At 37.9% G+C, this 22,790-nt stretch overlaps 2 protein-coding genes across 3 annotated transcripts in view; one reads left to right on the top strand and one right to left on the bottom strand.

The window, feature by feature from the left end:
- LOC101887818 (protein artichoke) overlaps nucleotides 1-22,165 on the top strand; it is a 64,326-nt gene extending 42,161 nt beyond the window's left edge. Inside the window, exons 5-9 of the mRNA XM_059129569.1 lie at nucleotides 6,034-6,297; nucleotides 13,265-13,364; nucleotides 13,430-13,719; nucleotides 13,775-13,921; nucleotides 17,538-22,165. Of these exons, the coding sequence (XP_058985552.1) occupies nucleotides 6,034-6,297; nucleotides 13,265-13,364; nucleotides 13,430-13,719; nucleotides 13,775-13,921; nucleotides 17,538-20,633 (3,897 nt within the window). The 3' untranslated portion in view covers nucleotides 20,634-22,165. The remainder of the gene's footprint in view (nucleotides 1-6,033; nucleotides 6,298-13,264; nucleotides 13,365-13,429; nucleotides 13,720-13,774; nucleotides 13,922-17,537) is intronic.
- Nucleotides 12,945-22,790, bottom strand: part of LOC101889732 (prostatic acid phosphatase) — a 33,061-nt gene continuing 23,215 nt past the window's right edge. Inside the window, exon 7 of one of the 2 annotated variants that reach the window (XM_059129570.1) lies at nucleotides 12,945-13,150. In XM_059129570.1, coding sequence (XP_058985553.1) covers nucleotides 13,046-13,150 — 105 coding nt within the window. In that variant the 3' untranslated portion in view covers nucleotides 12,945-13,045. The remainder of the gene's footprint in view (nucleotides 13,151-22,790) is intronic. The other variant, XM_059129572.1, reaches the window with a different exon arrangement.

The following is a 22,790-nucleotide window of genomic DNA, read 5'->3' as shown; positions in this document are numbered from 1 at the left end:
TCCGTCCACTTCCTTGACGTCAGGCTACGCTACCAGTATTACGGTGAAGAGCGATGGTACGAGACACAAAAGCTTTATTCGCATTTACATACTGGAGTGCCCTAACGATAGCCACTTATGGTTTTCCAGCCAAATATAAAGAAATCTCACTATCACACTTGAAGTCCACCAAGAATAAGTTCTTTTCTGGAAAATTCTCAACAAAATGCTTTTGTACGCTTGTAAACAATATAACGAGCTGTCACTGGAATAATTTTAACAGCTGTCGGTCGAGTAGCTTAGAAGGGACAGCAGTATGAAGTTGGTTGCAGTTTTTTATCTCACCCAGCTTTACACTGTGAAAAAATCTATTCAATTTATGCTGATGAGCAATAAACGTAATGGATAGGATGAAGATTTATATCCAAGGTATATAAAAATCTGTATAGAGCTGGAGGTAATTTCGAGCTGTATCTGATGACCGGTATCAAATATCCTTGTTGTGGAGGGCATATTACGCATGTGAACGCCTTAACACCAAATCGGATGAAACATATATATGAGAGCTACAGCTATATCTGAACCGATTTTCACCAAATTTGATGTACTTGTTTCTAGATTGTATTCGGTCGGATGTGCCAAAATTCAGATCATACAGGGTTGCCCATATTCGACGGACCCATCTGGCAACGTCATAACTTTTGACAGAGATGTCAGATCGCTTAATGACATACCGCGTTTGAAGCGTCAGTCCAAGCAGATTTTTACCATGAACCAATACACGCCACGCGAGCGCTCTGAAACAGTTGAAATTTACATTCAACAGAAGAAGTAAATTGTGGAAACTCAACGTGCTTTTAAAACAACAAAAAATGTGAGAAGTGCGCCTTCTAAGAACACCATTAAGCGTTTATACGAAAATTTTTCGACTGGCAAGGCTCTTTCTAATCCGAAGAGGCCATATAAAAGTCGACCAAGGCGATCGACCGAGAATATCGCTGCCGTACGAGCCAGTGTTGAGAGGTCCCCAAGAACATCCCAAAAACGCCGTTCTCAGCAGTTGGACATGGCTCGGTCCACTTTACAACGGATTATTCGCATTGATTTGCATTTGTTCCCGTACAAAATTCAATTGACGCAAAGAATGTTGCCTGCGGACAAGCCTCGTCGATTGGAATGGGCCCAAAGAGTCATCGAAAAAAACATGGGTGCGTCGAATATGGGCAGCCCTGTATGGGAGCTATATCTAAATTTGAACCGATTCTTACCAATTTCAATAGGGTTCGTCCTTGTTCTGAATATTGTTCACAAAAATACATGGACACACGGACAGTGGGACTGACATGCATAAATCAACTCAGAACGTGATCCTATGAAGATCCTCAAAAATAGCTATGGGTCCATCTCAGTTCATTCTCCATGTCACAAAAAAATGCATAAAGACATTATACCCTTACCATTATGGGGTGTAGGGCATAAAAACGCCGTCCAAGGTCGATTCAATAGGACGGGCGTTTTAATAAAATGGCTAGGAAACGTGACGCTGTATATTGACTCTGGTATAAAATTCCTTGTTTTGCATACCCCCCTCATATATTTCTGTGCTTATTCATTCCAATGTCCTGTGAACATATTTCATACTGCATATATACGATTTTTTCACATACTCCAAATTAAGTTTCTAATCACGAATCCTATTAGATTAATAGGGACCTATTAAAAAAAAACAAAGACTCCATAAGACACCATATTGTTTGCTGTCATGTTTTGAGGAGTTTTGTTTCCATTGACTGGCAACAATTGCCATTCACAGATGGAAACATTAACAATGCACAGCCATACGCTGGCAAACTTCAAATAAAGTCAAGGTTATTTAAAATAGCACCAACAGCTAACACCACCGAGAGACACCAAAAAGCAATAAAAAAACCGAACCTATCGACCTCAACCAACGTGGCCATGCTGGCTGACAATCATTGTTGCAGTCGGTGTGCATTACAAATTTAATTTAATTAAAATCAAAACAAAAAAAAAAGGTAGCATTAAAACCAAAAAAAAAATCTCAAAGATCTTTGGGAGATTATTTCAAAATAGAAACACAATGTTGGGTTAATAAACACAACAAAAAATAATGAAATAAAGCAGTAATTTTTCCCTTGGCATTGTCACTGGTTTGGTGGTTATAGGTGTTTTAAAGAAATTAAAAGTGAAACAAAATCTAAATTAATTAAGTTATAAATTGTCAGTAGACACGAAATGAAGATAATAGCCTCCGAATACTGGAGCTGCTTACAGCTGAATATTCAAACCAACCAAAGAAGATATGTACCTCAAAGCAATAAACTTTTACTTGAAGTTAAAAGCTTAGTCACACACGTCACTCAGTATTTGTTTTTTTCATCTCTGAGCCCAACCAAATGATATCAGGTCCAAGTCAGAGTTTCAGTGATGCGCACAAAATTCAATGGGTCTTCACAAAAAAACAAAAAAAAAATGAAGAAAAAAAGAGTAAACAAAACAAGTACTTTAAAGTTAAAGATTTGTTTTTTTGATAAAAAAAAGTTGTGTTGATGCTTAAAATGATCACTGAAATGTAGAAGAGAAGAAAACGTGAAATAAAGAAGACAACAACATTAAGCAGAAAAAAAACCCAACAAAATATGAATGAAAGTAAGTTTTCTTACCAGGCAACACTTTCACTTCGATCTGAACAGCGGCAGCAAACAAACACTCACACTCACCTCTCTTGTAGCTGCTCACATGAAAGTGAAAAGTTTTTAAAGAAATTAACTCAGATATGTTATACAAAAAAAAATAGCCAAGAATATTAACACACTTAACAAGTGTGCGCTTGCTGCCTACCCACATCCGAACAGATGGAGATACTCGTGGGTCTGCAGATACATATGTATGTTTATAATTGTTGTGGTTTATCGGAATGTATGCCAATGCCGGATCAATCTTAAGTAATTTTATTAATCTCTTAAGTAATTAAGAGAATATGATTTTTGTTGTTGTTGTTATGTGCCAAAGATAATCAACTTTCTTTGTAATCGCTTTAGGAAACAAAAGACTTAAGACGCAAGAAACATGCATTCGAAGGCTTCAATGACAATGCAGAGAAATGTTCAATTAAATTATCGAAAAAAATGAAATTACATTTCTTTGACTAATTAATTGATTGCTTATGTCTGGGGTATTCCCCCATCGGCTTAACTTCATTTTACTCTCTATTACCGAGCGAAATGTTTTTATACCCTACACCACAAGGTGGTCAGGGTATTATGTCTTTGTGCATTTGTTTGTAACAGGCAAAAGGAAACGAGATAGACCCATAGTTCCTTTTGATGATCTGCATAGAATCAAATTCTGAGTCGATTTATGCATGTCCGTCCGTCCGTCCGTCTGTCCATGTATTTTTGTAAACAAAGTACAGTTCGCATTTATTGCCCTATCCAGATGAAATTTTGCACAAATCATTTGTTTAGCCCAAGGACGAACCCTATTGAAATTGGAGATAATCGGTCAAAATTTAGATATAGCTCCCATATATATCTTTGTCCGATTTGCCTTTTATTGTGCACCAAACGTGTAATATCAGCCCGAATAGTATGGAATTTTGCACGTACGATCAGATTGGACCTAAAAATAAGTGTGCCAAATTTGATCGAAATCGGTTAAGATATAGCTATAGCTCCCATATACATTGTTCATCCGATTTGTTATTTTTGTCCTTCACAGCCGTAATATGCACTCCGTTGCAACAATATTTGGGGAAATATATAAAATAACTCCCAGAAATACATGTGCCAAATTTTATCGAGATCGGTTCAGATTTGGATATAACTCCCATATATAACTTCGTTCGATTTACCTTATATTGTGCACCAAACGTCTAATATTTGTCCAAATGGAATTTGGCACCTAGGATCGAATTTAGTCTAGAAGGTAGTATGTCAAATTTGGTGAAGATCGGTTCAGACATTACTATAACTCCCATGTATACTGTTCATCCGATTTGTTGTATTTGTTACCCACAGCCGTAATATGCCCTCCGTAACAACAATATTTGGGGAAATATATCAAAAACAGCTCAGAAATACCTTTGCCAAATTTTATCGAGATCGGTTCAGATTTGGATATAGCTCCCATATATATCTTTATCGGATTTCAAATTAATTTTGCACCAAATGGGCAATACATGTCTTTTAATTTTTATGCGGAGCTCTACTAAATTAGCAAAGTGGTGTAGGGTATCATAAAGTCGGACCCTCCCATCTTGGCCTTATAGCCTTCAAACGGCCAATGAAACCGCACATTCCCGGCGAAGCGCTTGCTTGAGGTGATCGAATCTTTGCTATTTTTCCGTGCCAATCTTGCTTTCCAAAATACTCCAGACACAATAGTCCAACGGATTGGAATCGGGAGATTCTGGTGGCTATTGGAAATGAAGCGAAGAACCTCATTTTGTAACCATTGTTGGGTGGCACGTGCTGAGTGCGATGGTGCTGAGCCCTATCTGTCCCTGAATGTCCAAAGTCTGCGGCCAAAATGTGTGCATGCCCAAGGCTTTAATACACCCTCCAGAATATTTTCACATTAATATTTGGTATTTATTCTTATGCCACGATCGATTAATACGGGCGGAAAGCGACCATCAGCTGTTATGGCGGCTCACACCATCACCATGGCCGTCGCTTGAGTTCTGGTGGCCAACCGAAGGTGCACATTTTCAGCTGACTTTTTTGGCAAGTAAACACGATCATTTTGTTTGTTTACAAACTGCTGGACAACGAATGTTTCTCATCGGATAAAACCAAATTCGGCAGTTCACCACTTTCGGCAAAGCGAAGCAACTCGTAAGCTCTTTTGAGTCTATTTTCTTTCTGTTGCTGTGTAAATTCTTGAACTTTTTGGAATTTAAATGGCTCATTTTTCAATATATGCAGAATGGAATATTGCGATATGATTAGCTTACGCGTCATTTTTCGACCACTACGACATAGGTTTCGATCAAGTCGCTTCATTTCGAGCCATTTCTGTTGATGTTACTTTTTTCTTCCGTCCCCTTTCTTGACGTAAAGCTACGCTACCAGTATCACGATAACGAGCGTTGGTACGAGGCACAAAAGATTTATTCACATTTAAAAGCTGGAGTGCACTAACGATAGCCATTTGTGGTTTTCCAGCCAAATATATAGGAATCACACAATCACGCTTGAGTTCCATCACGAATAATTTTTTTTTCTGGATTCTCACAAAAATGCTTTTGTACGCTTGTAAACAATTTAGTGAGCTGTCACTGGAATAATTTTAACAGCTGTCGGATGAGTGGCTTAGAAATGACAGCAGTATGAAGCCGGTTGCAGTTTTTTCATCTCACAATTCTCTTTCATTGGGTGAAGTACTCACAAAGAACTCCTTGTGTAGAATTCCGGACGATTACATTGAAAAGTGTGGCTAAAATCATTAAAATACCGAATATCGGGGGGTACCGTTATATGGGGGCTATACGATATCGTGAACATATATAGATAACTCTATACTTTGCCGGGTCTAAAATTATTATTTCGATAAATTGCAGACGGAATGACGAGCTTAAAAGCTAGTCCTTATCGGAATCTTTTTTGAGTGTATCCAAGCTTGCACTCCAGACAAACTGACTGCCTCACAGACATTGTTAATCTCAATGAACCACCAAACAATTTTACCAAACAAATTTGAGGTCGAAATTCTAAATTTCGATTGGAGACATTGCTGACCGTATAAACCCACTGTAGCTGTTAAAGTTATAACCATTTAAGGGATGTGTCAGACATATTACGATGTACATACAAATCTTACGAATCTTAGTTGGGTAATTTTATTATTTTATTTAAGATATCTCGTAAAACTCAGTGGGTGAGTTTCGGCATTCCTGATTTACCCGTATTTTGTCTGAATTGTTTATTTAAAGAGTTGCAAAAATGCCATCAATATTTCTTAAATTTTATCTTACAGATTTATTTATCTAAATACCGTACAATAATTATAATTTCTTTTTTATTATTACAGCACTTTGGCAATTTAAATTTACCCATTGAAGAATTGGATTTATCCTACAATCTAATACGCCGTATACCCGAAAAGGCATTTGAAGGTATCAAGGACACATTGACGGTGCTGCGATTGGCCAACAATTTATTGGGCGATAGTTTAAATCCAATATTTTCAACAGCCGAATTTCATCCATTGAACAATTTGAAATTATTGGATTTATCAGCGAATAAAATCAAATCGATTGAGGAGGGTCTGCTGAAAGGGTGCGGTGAATTGAAGGTCAGTATGGCAATCAGTGATTTACAATTAAATAATAAAAAACCATACGATCAAATCGAATAATTTTAGAAGAGAAATTAAAATGTTATTTTTGGCAATTAAGAGGCAAAAAAATCGATGATTAAGAAAGCTTTAGGAAAATATGATAATGGACACAAACCCAACTAAAACTAATTGTTATGAATAGAAAAAACGAAATACGATGATGAAAAGGACTTTGATTCTACCTATAGTTTTGAACTGCAATATACTCAAAAATCTAACATTACAATTTTTTTTTCTGAAAATTGTATTTCTCATAATCCACTTTTTCTCCCACTGTATCTCATTAGAAGCACATAATGAATTATTAAATTAACAATTCGTTGGAGTTTCTGTTTAACCACTTGAAGGTGTTTTTATTTCATTTTACTGTTGTTCGTCTTATTACCGATCTCATCGACCGCTTCATGCTAGACGTCGTCGAAACGGAGCCATCGACCACCATCAACACACCTATAGCCGATGGCCAAAAGAAAAAATCCAGTTATTCTGAAGCAGACAGTAAACACAACAACACAATTGCATGAAATTTACCAGTTTCTGTTTAACTAATATCTATTACGTTGTTGTTGTAACAATTCTTGTTGTTGTAATTAAATTGCAATAACCTAGGTAACCTTAATATTGCAAATCTTTAAATTTCTTCTCTTAATTGTCAAATTGGTAGGAGGTTGAAACTTAAGTTTATAAACTTTGAAAGATAAGTGGGTAGAGATTTGCAATTTTATAGACAATAGAAGACCCCCAGGTCTTCTAAAGGCAGTTAAAGACCTCGAGGTCATGTAAAGGCAAAAGAAGACCCCAAGGTCAATACCCCAAAGGTCAAGGTCAAGACCCCAAAGACAATAGAAGACCTCAGGGTCATCTAGCAGACATCAAGGTCGTCTATAGGCAAAAGGAGACCTCAAGGTCGTCTGTTGAATATGGAAGACGTAAAGGTCTTCTATAGCAAATATATGACCTCAAAGTCCTCTTTAGACAAAAGAAGTCCTCAAGATCTTCCATGGACAATAAAAGACCTCAGATACCCTATGAGCAATAGAAGATTTCAAGGTCTCCTAATGAAAACAGGTCTTCTATAGACAATAGAAGACTACAGGGTTGTCCATATTCGACGGACCCATCTGGCAACGCCATAACTTTTGACAGAGATGTCACATCGCTTAATGACATACCGCGTTTGAAGCGTCAGTCCAAGCAGATTTTTACCATGAACCAATACACGCCACGCGAGCGCTCTGAAATAGTTGAAATTTACATTCAACAGAAGAAGTTAATTGTGAAAACTCAACGTGCTCTTAAAACATTAAAAAATGTGAGAAGTGCACCTTCTAAGAACACCATTAAGCGTTTATACGAAAAATTTTCGACTGGTAAGGCTCTTTCTAATCCGAAGAGGCCATATAAAAGTCGACCAAGGCGATCGGCCGAGAATATCGCTGCCGTACGAGCTAGTGTTGAGAGCCAGTGTTGCCGTACGAGCATGTTGGTAATACAGGGTGAGATGAAAAAACTGCAACCCATTTCAGACGGCTGTCATTTCCAAGCCACTCGTCCGACAGCTGTTAAAATTATTCCAGTGACAGCTCATTATATTGTTTGCAAGCGTAAATTTTCCAAAAAAGAAATTACTCGTGATGGCATTCAAGCGTGATAGTTATATTTGGCTGGAAAACCACAAGTGGCTATCGCTCTATATATAGCACTCCAGCATTTAAATGTGAATAAATCATTTGTGTCTCGTACCATCGCTCGTTACCGTGATACTGGTAGTGTAGCCCGACGTCAAAGAATGAACGGAAGAAAACAGCAATATCAGCAGAAATCGTCCGAGAAGTAAAGAAGCGACTTGATCGAAACCCGCGTCGCAGTGGCCGAACAATGGCTCGTGAACTGAACATATCGCAATATTCCATTCGGCAATATTGAAAAATGAGCTCGGGGTAAAGCCATTGAAATTCCAAAAAGTGCAAGAACTTACACCGCAACAGGAAAAAATAGACTCAAAAGAGCTAAAGAGTTGCTTCACTTGGCCGAAAGTGGTGAACAGCCTAATTTGGCTTTCTCCGATGAGAAAACATTCGTTATCCAGCTGTTTGTAAACAAACAAAATGATCATTTTTACTTGCCAAAGAGGTCAGCTGAAAATGTGCACCTGCGGTTGGCCATCTGAACTCAAGCTCACAGTACTCAGCACCATCGCGCTCAGCACGCGTCACCCAAGAATGGTTACAAAATGAGGCTCCTCGGATCATTTCCAGCGCACAATGGCCACCAAAATCTCCGGATACCAATCCGTTGGTTTGTTGTGTCTGGAGTATTTTGGAAAGCAAGGTTGGCACTAAAAAATACCAGTGTCGATCACCTCAAGCAAGCGCTTCGCTGAGAATGGGCCAAAATACCGCAGAGCAACATTCGGGCAGCGTGTTTGGGCGTTTGAAGGCCAAAATTCGTGCCAAAGGTGGCCAATTTGAACAATTCTAAAATTTGATTTTATTTCCGACATTGTTTGCTTTCATTCAATAAAATTAAAAAAAAAAATAAAAATCATGGCTTTTGACTTTGTTGCAGTTTTTTATCTCACCCTGCAGAGGACGACAAGGTCGCCTATAGTCAATAGAAAACCACAATGTCACCTATAAACAATAGGCGAAATCAAGGTCCCCTATTGAATATAGCAGACCTCAAGGTCTTCTATAGACTAAAGAGCACTTCAATGTCTCCTGTACGCAATAGAAGACCTCAAGGTCTTCTATACACAATATAAGACCTCAAGATCTCCTGTGGACAAAAGAAGACCCCATTGCCTCCCATAGACACATTTACCTGTGTATGTGAACATTTGTGTGTATCTCTATTAAACCCACACACCTGTATAAGGCATAGCTTTTTCATTCGTATTGTATTTAACACCAAATGCATTTCGTGTCTGAAAAACAAAATTATTTATTATCGCGTGTTGAACAGCTGTTGGCAGCTGTACATTTTGTTGTTGCAACTGCTTGCGTTCATTGTTGCTATTGATTTTGGGTTCATTGATTTAATAACAGATTTGGGGTTCGAGATGTTTGTGGCTACAGTTAATCACAATTGCACACACGCACCAATTTTGTCTTGGCTTTGTGTCGGCATAATTAAATCAAATTTTATTGGCAGTGTTTCGTTGAAATACAAGAAAACAAATCAATTTGTATGAGCTTTTTTTTTTTTTTAAATTTGTTAATATAAAATATTTGCATTTTCTGGTGTTATCTAAGGTTAGTTTTTTTTTTTTTTTTGGCTATGAAAAGTTGAATGGTTTACATTACATGTACATATGTACGTACTTGTGTATGGAATTTTCTTTTAGGATTTCATTGAGCCAGCCATATGGCAAAGAGGGTATATATCATTTGATACGGCCAAAACGTGCCTCATCGAAATAACGTTTTTAGACCCTAGGTCTCTTTGGACCAAATCCGTTTCAGGACACTTAGAGTCAATCTAGCGATGTCCGTTCGTCCATCCGTCTGTCTGGCTGGTGCGCACGATAGCTCTCGAAGGGAGTCCAAACTTGGTACATCGTAATATTATTATTAAACTTTTATCGAGTTCGGAGATAGATAATAGCGGTCCACTCCTTCGGCACCACCCCGCAAAAAATCCAAAAAAAAAAATATTTTACCGTACACAAAGAGAAAAGATTATCCGAATTTGATACAACTTTGCAAATCCTAATATTTGCACCAGTGTTACGTCAGGTGCGAAAATGGACAATATCGGTCGGCTCCAACATGTACCTTCCACACAAAGGGTCTACATTTTGAATAATTAAAACTCTTATAAAGTGTGATGTCAGAGTCCTATTGTTTTCAAATTACACACATCCAATTATTTTTACTATCGTAAGATCTGATGTGAAGATGGAATATATCGGTCCACTTCTTCTGGTACCTCCCCCGCAAATGTTCACAATTTTGAATATCTGTGAAGCTCCTAAAAATTAACATGCGATTCCATTCAGACTTGGTACATCACCATATTTCTATCAACACAAAATCTGTTATAAAGATGGTACAGATCGGACCATTTCTTCTGGTACCTCCCCCACATAGTGCAAGATTTTGGAAAACAAAACGCTCAAAAAAAATGAAACAAGAACCCAACTCTATTCAAATTTCTCACATACAGGGTTGTCCATATTCGACGGACCCATCTGGCAACGCCATAACTTTTGACAGAGATGTCACATCGCTTAATGAGCGTCAGTCCAAGCAGATTTTTACCATGAACCAATACACGCCAGGCGAGCGCTCTGAAATAGTTGAAATTTACATTCAACAGAAGAAGTCAATTGTGAAAACTCAACGTGCTTTTAAAACATTAAAAAATTTGAGAAGTGCGCCTTCTAAGAACACCGTTAAGCGTTTATACGAAAAATTTTCGACTGGTAAGGCTCTTTCTAATCCGAAGAGGCCATATAAAAGTCGACCAAGGCGATCGGCCGAGAATATCGCTGCGTACGAGCCAGTGTTGAGAGGTCGCCAAGAACATCCCAAAAACGCCGTTCTCAGCAGTTGGGCATGGCTCGGTCCACTTTACAACGGATTAATCGCATTGATTTGCATTTGTTCCCGTACAAAATTCAATTGACGCAAAGAATGTTGCCTGCGGACAAGCCTCGTCGATTGGAATGGGCCCATGGGTCCGTCGAATATGGACAACCCTGTACAAACATTTTTGCTAAAACAAGATATGTTGTGAAGATGATATTTATCTGCGAACCCCTTCTGGTACCTCATCCACAAAGGGTCACAATTTTCAATACGTTTGTCTGTCAGAACTTTACAATACTTTACATCTTGTTATATCTATTGTTTGGACCTATGTAGACAAATCTATTTCTGGTGGTAAAGTACTCACAAAAAACTCTTTGTGCAGAATTTCAGACAATTCCGTTGGAAAATGTGGCTAAAATCATAGGGGGGTACCGTTATATGAGGGTTATACGATATCGTGGACCTGTATAGACCATTCTCTTTCAGGAGGTAAAGTACTCATAAGGAACCCCATATGTAGCATTTCAGACAATTCCGTTGAAAAATGTGGCTGAAATCATCAAAATACAGAATATCGGGAGTACCGTTATATGGGGGCTATACGATATCGTGGACTATATAGACAATTCTTTTTCAGGGGGTAAAGTACTCACAAAGAACTCCTTGTGTATAATTTCAGACAATTTCGTTGAAAAAATTTTCAGACAATAGACCCCCGTTATATGGGGGCTATACGATATCAGGGACCGATATAGCCCATCTTCGAACTTGACCTGCCTGCAGACAAAAGACAGACCTGTGTAAATATTTGCTTTCTATCTTAATTCGTTTGGACTGTAGGGTGACTACAACAGACGTACGGACGGACGGACATGGCTACATCGTTAGGTTACAAACGGAATAACGAACTTAATATACCTCCATACTATGTATGGTGGAGGGTATAAAAATGAATTTCTTCGGTCGACTACATCTCGTACCTCACGAGCATTTTAATATTTTCTTAAAATTATCACATATTTCATACAGGGTTGCCCATATTCGACGGACCCATCTGACAACGCCAAACTTTTGACAGAGATGTCACATCGCTTAATGACATACCGCGTTTGAAGCGTCAGTCCAATCAGATTTTTACCATGAACCAATACACGCCGGGCTAGCGCTCTGAAATAGTTGAAATTTACATTCAACAGAAGAAGTCAATTGTGAAAAAAAAATGTGAGAAGTGCTCCTTCTAAGAACACCATTAAGCGTTTATACGAAAAATTTTCGACTGGTTAGGCTCTTTCTAATCCGAAGAGGCCATATAAAAGTCGACCAAGGCGATCGGCCGAGAATATCGCTGCGTACGAGCCAGTGTTGAGAAGTCCCCAAGAACATCCCAAAAACGCCGTTCTCAGCAGTTGGGCATGGCTCGGTCCACTTTACAACGGATTATTCGCATTGATGTGCATTTGTTCCCGTACAAAATTCAATTGACGCAAAGAATGTAGCCTGCGGACAAGCCTCGTCGATTGGAATGGGCCCAAAGAGTCATGGGTCCGTCGAATATGGGCAACCCTGTACATCATATTTATTTAGATCCGAGACGAAATGGAAAATATTGTCCCATGTCTTCGATCCTCTATTCCATGGATGATCAATAATTTGAATAATCATAACACAAGTCAAAATATATTTAAATAATTGAACATTGGCTGAGAGTATACATCTGTCGGGAAAACCGACTGACTTTCAGAAGTACATCGATCATTTAGGATTTAAAAGATTTGAAATATTTAAAAAGCGGAGAAAAATATGAAGTTATAATTTCAATTAATAATAAATAACAATATTTTTGAGGACGTCACGTTTTTCCAAATTGTAAAAGAGAAGTCTCGTACTCACCACAGATATAAGATTTTTTGTTGTTATAATTTACTTTAAATTTGTATGGCATTTTTATTATTATTATTATTATTTTTTTTTTTTTTTTTTTTTTGACTAGGAAGCATAGTTTTCTGTTTAAAGCATCGCATTTCTTTATATAAATATGTTTCACAAAATATATATTTGTTGTTTTGTAAAATCTCTATTTAGAAATTCATTGGATGTTCCCTGATTTAATTAAAGCTGAGTTTTTTTCATTTATTTTAAATACCTATCACCAGTGTCATAAAATCTACTTATTTCTTCTTGCGCAAATGAGGACCATCTCCCTCAGATGAGCGACGTTTGGGTATCAACTGAGTTTTAGTGGGCGATTTTTCTGTGCCATTTTTAGGGGGGACCTGAAAATACAAGATAAAAACAATAATATATTTAAAAAAAAAAGTTTTAATAAAAAAATTAATAAATACATTATAAAAATTTGTAATTAAAGTTGTTTTAATTTTTCTTTGCAGGAATTCTATTTGGATCGTAATAGCCTGACATTGGTACCATCACATTCCCTAAATGGTCCCATGTCCCTGAGACATTTGTCCCTGAAATATAACCACATAAGTATGACATAAAAATCTCCACCTTTTACAATTCTTATTATTTTAACATTATTTTTCTCCTGTTAGCATTCCTGGTTCAAAATTCGTTCATTTCCCAACCCGAATTGGAGATTATCGATCTTCGTTACAATGAAATACGCGGCATAGTTGGTGGCTCATTTTATGGTCTACGTCGGATACGTGAAATAAAATTGGCTGGCAATCGCATAGTTAATCTAAACAGTGATGTCTTTGAAGATTTGCCAACGCTACAAAAGCTGGATTTGTCTGAGAATTTCATGCAAAAATTCCCTGTGGTTGCCCTGGCCGCCATTGAACATTTAAAATCGCTGAATGTGTCATCCAATATGTTACAGGTTTGTAAATAAAATGAGCGATTTTAAAGAGTTTACTTATGATATGATATTTTAGCGTTTTGACAGTAGCCACGCCCAGGTCCTTACATCTTTGGAATCCTTGGATTTAAGCCGTAATAGCATTACCGCAATACCACCGGGCACATTCCGTGAAATGAAGTCACTGAAATATTTGGACTTGAGTTTGAATTCATTGAGGACGGTAAGTACACACCACGTCCATACTTTTGTAAAAGTTTTAGTAGACCTAGTTAAGGAATTATATTGACATTCATTTATCAACGTTCAGGGAACGTTCTCCACTTCCACTTTTTTATTAAATGTTCGGATTAAGATTCCTAGGAATCTTCGCATTTTCAATTGAGAGATAAAAAAACTGCAATCAACTTCAGACTGTTGTCATTTCTAAGCCAATCGTCCAACAGCTGTTAAAATTATTCCAGTGAAAGCATTTTGGTGAAAAATGAGCTCGGGGTAAAGCCATTGAAATTCCAAAAAGTGCAAGAACTTACACTGCAACAGAAATAAAATAGATTCAAATGAGCTAAAGTGTTGCTTCGCTTGGCCGAAAGTGGTGAACAACCGAATTTGGTTTTCTCCGATGAGAAAACATTCGTTGTCCAGCAGTTTGTAAACAAACAAAATGATCATGTTTACTTGCCAAAGAGGTCAACTGAAAATGTGCACCTTGCAAATGGCCACCAGAACTCAAGCGCTGGCCATGGTTATGGTGTGGACCGCCATAACAGCCGATGGTCGCTCTCCGCTCATATAAATCGACCGTGGCATCTGAATAAATGCCGAATATTATCGGGAAAATATTCTGGAGGAACATTTTGGCCGCAGACCTTGGACATTCCAACAGGACTCATAACCATCGCACTCAGCACGCGCCACCGAAGAATGGTTACAAAATGAGGTTCCTCGCTTCATTCCCAGCGCACAATAGCCACCAAAATCTCCGGTTGGACTATTGTGTCTGCAGTATTTTGGAAAGGAAGGTTGACACTAAATTTACCAAAGTATCGATCACCTCAAGCAAGCGCTCAGCAGGGAATGGACCAAAATAACGCAGAGCAACATCCGGGCAGCGTGTTACGGTTTCATTGGCCGTTTGAAGGCCATAATTCTTGCCAAAGGTGATCAATTCGAACAAATCTAAACTTATTCTAAAATTTGATGCTATTTCCGACATTTTTTCCTTTTATTCAATAAAATTTAAAAAAAAAAAACAAGTAAGCAAAGGCTACAGTCGAGCGGGGCCGACCGTTGAATACCCTACAACACTATAATAAACCATACAGTTTATATAGGCGAGATACTCGAAAGAATTCCACAAGATATTGTGACAAATAATAAAAGAAAACCAGCAGGTTTCGTTCTCAAATTTTCGAATAATATCAACTTTTTCAACTAATTTGCTCATTTCCAATTTATTGGTAGATGTTGCACGTAAATGGTTTTCTAGATCTGGAACCAATATTTCCCAAAGACTTATAATCTCTCAGAAGTGGCAAAAGATTAACATTTATTATTGGTTTTTGACTGAAACGCATCTATATGAGATACAGACATTTGACTATATTCTTCAACGAAATCGGCGTTAACGAAATAGTCAGAAGTGCGTCTTTCCTGTATTTGTGAATTCTCCAAAAAAGTCACTTTGTCTACAAAATTTGGCAAACTATTTCACACATTGAATATTTTTGGATGGCCATCCGAAACTGCTTGGCTTTTGCAATGTGCGGTAACCCCCATTCAAATGTGCGTGAGGATCGGGCGATAATTACGACCTGCTGAAAATTTTGCAGTTTTTTGGTCCCAACCCCTAAATATATGGCGATCATCTCCAAAAAGAGTAGGCATCTATTCTGATCCTCATCTTATCTTCATGCAAAATTTCGTAAGGATCGGACCATAAATGCGATCTGTATATGATATCCTGATATCCTAACTACTTAGTTTTGCTAGCTGTAGAAATATTACCAAATGTTTAATTCAAAATGAAAATATGCCAAAAATATGACAAAATTGAAAAAATATGAGAAAATATTACAAAACCAATATTTTCATCTTTAGAGAGATATTTTTATGCGATTTTTTTAGACGTTTTTTCTTTGCTGCCAAGAGGCCATTCTAAATTAATGAGAACTGTCGAAATCAGTTCAGCCGTTCTCGACATATAAGAGATCTTTCAAGCATATCTTCTTTGATAGACATATATATCGCACATATATCCGATTTGTTGGATGTTAACATCAATGTAAAGATCAGAAGTAAACATGTCATGGCTTTGTGATTTCGCCGGGATTTAAAATATTCGCGGTTTAATGAAAAATTTTGAATTTTTTCAACACAAAATATATGATATATTTTACCCGCTAAATATTATCCGATGACCACCCAAATTGGTAGGCTTCTTCCCCGCCCTAAACTCTAGCTACATGCGAAATTCCGCGTCAATTGGTCTAAAATTGCGATCTGTATAGCTATTGCAAAATCCGACATTTTTTCAGTATTTGGTCCATTTCAACCCCTAAATATTATGCGATCATCTCCAAAAGCAATAGGGTTCTATTCTGGCCCTACCCGCACCTCCATTCTAAATTTTGTGAAGATCGGGCCATAATTGCGACCTGTAGAGTGATTACAAATTAACATGTACAGACGGACGGACATACATAGCTAGATCGACTCAGCTCGGCGAGATAGGAAGATCAATATATACTTTCCTATGTGGGAAACGCATATTTCGAGGTGTTACATAATTTTTGGCCCAATCAAACTTATAATACCCCCAACACATAGTGTTGTAGGGTATAATTAAATTATGGTGCTTGACTTTGTTGCAGTTTTTTTATCTCAGCCTGTATAGCGTTTTGCGCAATATTACTTAACTTAATACAAAATGGCTTTATTTGGTCGAAAATTTTAATCCCAGGCGCGTCATCAGATGTGTCTTTTTCGTTATTAAAAAGGTGACATAAAACTCCCTTTAACTGGGATCGTAGCAAATCAAAATATTCAACGAAATTATTTGTCAAAAATTCTACTAAATCTACTAAATACGTACGAATTTCCCGAAATTCCTTTACTCCAAATTCCCAATAGTACCTCCATACCTCGGTTCACCTCGATTCCAATTTGTACCAAATTTAGTGCCATTCAGTACACATAAGTACGAATTTCAAAAACTTTGTACATACCTCAATCCTACAATGCAAGAGTAATCTTATTTCCAAAATTTCAGCATTCCAGCTCTATCGGTTCACACAAATCGAAATTGTAGCACATTTAGTACCATTTAGTACTTTTCGTGAACATAAGTACACATTTCGAAAAAATACATCCCAATCCTATGTTCCACCAGCAATGTTAATTTCATATTTCAGGATTCCAACTCTATCCGTTCCTCCATATTTAAATTGTATGAAATTTAGTACCGTTTAGTAATTGCCGTACACATAAGTACACACTACCAAAACTACCTCCTTAAATTGACCCTTCTCCTCAACCTTGATTTCCATAAAAAATTTCAAGTTTATAGCTTCACGATACGAAATGGTACTAATTGTTGTACATTTTAGTACTTTTCATTTAAAATTTAAGATTTTTAGCTCCACTGGTTCGTCAAATACAAACGGTACCATATTTAGTACCCTTTAGTACTTTTCGTAACGTTCTACCACGTATTTCAAAAACCCCAGCCTTATCTGACACCTTCGGACCAGGAGTGACCCTTACCCAAAATTTTAAGATTATTATAGATTATTAAAATATTTACTCATTTTTCCCCCTCTCCATATCTCTCTTTACAGATCGAAGACGATGCCCTGGAAGGGTTGGATAGTCTGCAGACACTGATCATACGTGACAACAATATTCTTCTAGTCCCCGGTAATGCTTTGGGACGTTTATCCAACCTCAATGCCTTGCATTTGGATTTCAACCGGGTGGCCGCCTTGTCAGCTGAAATCTTGGGATCCATACAAGCTTCCGATATTCGTACTCTAACCCTGTCGCGTAATGTCATACGTGAGCTGCCCACTGGAAGTTTCCAAATGTTTAGTAATTTACGTTCCTTGGATTTATCGGGAAATTCATTGGCCGTTATAAGTGCAGACATCTTCCAAGGTCTCGAAACATCGCTGAATGAATTGAAATTAGCTCAAAATCGTTTAACTGGCCTGGGCAACACCCCATGGGCTTTGACGGAATTGCGTAGCTTGGATTTGAGTCACAATAATTTGGCTGAAATTCCCAAAAACATTTTGGAAGGCTTACAGAATTTGCAGTATTTGAATTTAAGTGGCAATCATCATTTGACACCCATACCTGCCGCCCTGATACGTCCTTTGGCACGGCTACAAATTGTGGATTTCAGTTTTTGTTCCATGAAACAGTTGTCGGGTGATTTGTTCTTAACTTTGCAGGATTTGAAACATATCTATTTGAATGATAACAATATACAGGAGATCAATGATGGTACCTTTATGGACTTGTGGAACATCACATCCATTGATTTGTCGAATAATCAAATTACCTCCATACGACCGGGAGCATTTGTGAATGTTATGAGCTTGCAGAAACTGAGCTTGAGGGGAAATCAGTTATCGGCTTTCAAGGGAGAATTCTTTAATACCGGTACCGGTATCGAGGAATTGGATATATCCAATAATCATTTGAGTTATCTATTTCCCTCTTCGTTCCGCATTCATCCCCGTTTGAGAATGATTTTGGCGGCAAATAACAAATTCAGTTTCTTCCCGGCGGAATTAATTTCAAGCCTACAATTCTTGGAGCATGTGGATTTGTCCCAAAATCAATTGAAAACTATCGAGGAATTAGATTTTGCCCGTTTGCCACGCCTGCGGGTACTGAAAGTGGCCCACAACCAATTGGATATGTTGAGTGAAATGGCCTTCCACAATTCGACTCAGCTGCAAGTTCTGGACTTTTCCAATAATAATTTGGATCGCATAGGAGAGAGGACCTTTGAGGGTCTCATACGTTTGGAATCTTTGAATTTGGAAAATAATAAACTGAACGAACTGGCTGAGGGCATTTTTGAGAGCGGTAAATTGGAGTTGCTGGAAAGTGTCAATTTGGCCGGTAATGGGTTTGAATATGCTCCCCTCAAAGCTTTGAGGCGGCAGTTTTATTTCGTCTCCTCTGTAGATTTAAGTCACAACAAAATCACTGGCATACCCAGTGATGATGATATGATGGTGAATATTAAAAATTTGGATTTGTCCTTTAATCCCCTGTCGCGCGATGCAGTCAAACATATTTTGAATGAGCCAAAAACGGTGAGGGAGTTGAACTTGGCCGGTACCGGAATTGATCACTTGGAAGCATTGGAGACACCTTTCTTGCAGTACTTGAATTTGTCGCACAACAAATTGAAGAGTATAGAACCAAAGGTCTTTGAACGCACCACTTTATTGGAAACTTTGGATTTGTCCAACAATCTTTTGGATAATCTTACCGAGCTTTCAGCTGCCTGGCCAAAACTTCAGGTGCTCCACACTCTCGATTTGTCCAATAACAGCTTTGAACTGGTCTCCCAAGGTGACTTTGCCAAACTATATGCTTTAAGATATTTGAAACTTAATGATTTGATTAAATGTACACGTCTGGAAAAGAATGCCTTTAAAGATATAACCCATCTCTCGTCCCTGGAAGCGTTTAATCTACCCTCTGTGGGCTATTTGGATTTGCAGGGAATTTTGGAGCTATTACCAGGTTTGGAAATGATAGATGTTGAGGTAAAGGATACGTCAATTGGTACCGAACAAATTCAGCCAGCCAAACATCCTCGGTTACGCTCGCTAGGCATAAGGGGTGACCGTTTGAAGTCAATATCTTCGGGAACCTTGGCTGGGTTAAAGAGCAGCGATCTTACCATAAAACTTCAAAATACCTCACTTACAGCCCTGCCACCGGCCCTACTTTTCCCTGTACCCAGATCTTCACATCTCACATTGGACATTGAAGGATCCAAGGTTGGGGTTTTGGTGCCACAGTTTCTCAATGCCCTGGAGGATCGCCGCTCCAGTTTGAATTTGAAGGGTTTGGCCAGTAATCCCATACACTGTGATTGTAATGCACGGGCCTTGAGAAGATGGTTGCCCAACTCCCGCATGACCAATGTGGCTTGTCATTCTCCCGCCTATTTGGCGGGTAAAAAACTCATTGAAGTTGGCGATGATGAGTTGACCTGTGATCCTCGGAGAATGACCTCCACAACAGTAAGAACCACAGCAACAAATATGCTCAAATCCTCCTCTCGTTTGGTAACACGCCCCACCATGACCACCACCGAAGAACCACCCATGATCATCTGGAGTATGGAACCCACACAACCACCACCAATGAAAATCAAAACAAAAGCTCCGCTCATGAAGGCACCCATTATGACCAATGATGATACGCTCATCATTGGCATTGTTGGTGGAGTGGTGGCCTTTATTGCCATACTCATTATCATAATTTGCATTGTGCGCCTGCGCATGAGCAGCAACGATTATCACAATGGCCCGGCAATGATTGGTATACCACCCATGACCATGGGTCCCGGTAGTGTTCCACTAAGCTATAAGGGTGGACCAGCTGCTGCGGCGGCAGCTTTATATGCTGTACCACCCTATGCGGCGCAGACATATGCCACATTGCCCCACAAGGCGGCCTCTATACATCAGTCGACACAAAGTTTGGCTCAACGCCAACAGCAAGTCCAGGCCCAACAACAACATCAGCAGCAGCAGCAACAACAACAGCAGCAGGCCCAACAGAACTATTCGTCGCGAATGTCCTATTTTGGTGGTTCGACACCGCAAAATCAACAGGCGGCAGCCAATTTGGCAAATGCTCAGCCGTACATCATCTATTCGGATGATAAAGCTTATAGATAAGCTTAAAAAGCTTAGTAGAATTAGTATATCGTTACTCTAGGATTTAAGTTGAAATTGTGCAAAAGTTTGAGTTGAAGCTGAACATTTTAGGAAAGACATTCATTCTATGGAAAATCTAGAGGAGGAGATGAAGCGGTGAAGGTAGAAGCACAAAAATTTTCTGCATGGCTGTCTTTAAATGTAGAATTATAAAAGAATTCCAATCACGCTAGGATCCCATCGCCGAGGTCTTGTGAGTGGAATTCTTATTTAAAATCAAACCTCCAAAAAGCAGACCCCAGGGGGAAGAAAAAACCGAGCATTCTCTATTTTTTTAGAGTGGGGACAAAATTTGCTCGAATTCGAGCAGATTCTGCTCTTAACGAACAATCTTTTAGTTCATAGCAACATCAAAACCGGTTTGTTCTACACAAAACAAGAGAGGGAGGAGTAAACTCCGTATAAAATGACCACTCTTTGAGTACTCCTGCTCGGGAGAAAGTTTCACTCCCGAGAAAATTTATGTGAACTTTTTGCTTCGTGTTCGTAATTCTGAGAGTGAACAACGTTTTCAGAAACGACAAATATCAACCCAATCCATGAATAAGATTGCTAAATTTTCAGAAATTCATGGAAATCTTAAGCAGTATTATTTGGAAAGCTTCTATCCAATCACCAACCGCCCAATGGACTGCCCAACAAAAAAACAATAAATGAATGTGACGAAAAGCTGACTCTAACTCCTTAGTAATTAATAAATTAAAATGCACACAGTCGTTAAATATATTTGTATATAAGATTTAGTAAATTTAATATTATAAATGTTAGCACTTAAAAAAAGCTGAAAATAATTAAGCTTCAAGCAAAGCTTTCTTTCTAAGCAAACATTCAAATAGTTATAAGATTTCACATCAATGATGTAAGCAAACAACAACGCGCATAAAAACGTTTTTAACTTTTTCAAGTCAGCAAATAAGGTTAACTAAAATAAAATATCTTCGAAAAATTGTGAAAATTCCAAAAAAAATGAACTGCCTACATTCCATTTTCTTTCAATAAATAAAGGTAGTCTTCTGTCAGGCATTGAAATATTTGCTGAGAAATTGTAAGTTTATGGAGAATGGACGAGGAGAAAGAGGTTCTCAATCTCCTCGTTCTCTCCCTCTCATCCACATTTCTTACGAAATGTTCTAATGTCTGGAACATGGTATTTCAAATCATTTTATCGAGATTATATTCAACATTGTTTGATTCATGTATGTACATTTAATCTACAGAGGATTTTCAACAACGAATTACTATAAGTTAAACATTTCGAAAAAGACAAAATAATTAATAATACGCATGAAATTCTAATATAATTTGTTGTAATTAATATTAATAATTTAAATATAAAGAATAATTTTAAGTCGCATATTCGTGAATCTTTATTACGAAGCGAAGAATATGTTTTGAATTATGTGCAAATAATTAAGTACAATAAATATTATTGCATTATGATATTAAGTATGAAATAAAGATATTCACATACATATAAATAATCTAAAATGAAACCTGTTTTTTTTCTTTGGAATGTTATTTATACGCTCAGCCATACGGGTAGAGAGGCTATATATCATTTGATTCGACCAAAATGTGCCAAATCGAAATAACGGGTTAAGACCTTAGGTCTTTTTGGACCAAATCCATTTCAGGACATTTGGAGTCGATTCCATCTAAAGATGGAAAATATCGCTTCAATCCGTCTTGTACCTCCTCCACAATAGGGTCAAAATTTTGAATATCTATGAAGCTCATAAACCGCGAAATTAATATCCGATTCTGTTCAGACCTAATATATCTCAATATTTCCATCCACACAAGATCTGTTATAAATATGGTAGAGATTGGACCATTCCTTCTGGTATCTCCCCCACAAAGGGTCAACATTTTAAATACCAATGAAGCTCATAAAACGCGAAACTAACATTCCATTCCATTCAGACTTGGTACATTTCAATATTTCCATCCACACAAGATCAGTTATAAAGTTAATAGATATCGGAACATTTCTTCTGGTACCTCCCCCAAATAGGGTTCAAGATTTTGAAACAAAAAAAGCGCTCAAAGGAATAGAAATAACACAAGATCTGTTGGGTGAGATAAAAAACTGCAACCAACTTCAGACTGCTGTCATTT

The sequence above is a fragment of the Musca domestica genome, unplaced genomic scaffold (assembly GCF_030504385.1).
Source record: "Musca domestica strain aabys unplaced genomic scaffold, Musca_domestica.polishedcontigs.V.1.1 63, whole genome shotgun sequence".
Classification (NCBI taxonomy): Eukaryota; Metazoa; Arthropoda; class Insecta; order Diptera; family Muscidae; genus Musca; species Musca domestica.
The sequence above is the reverse complement of the archived record's forward strand: the minus strand, read 5'-3'. Positions and strand labels throughout refer to the sequence as shown.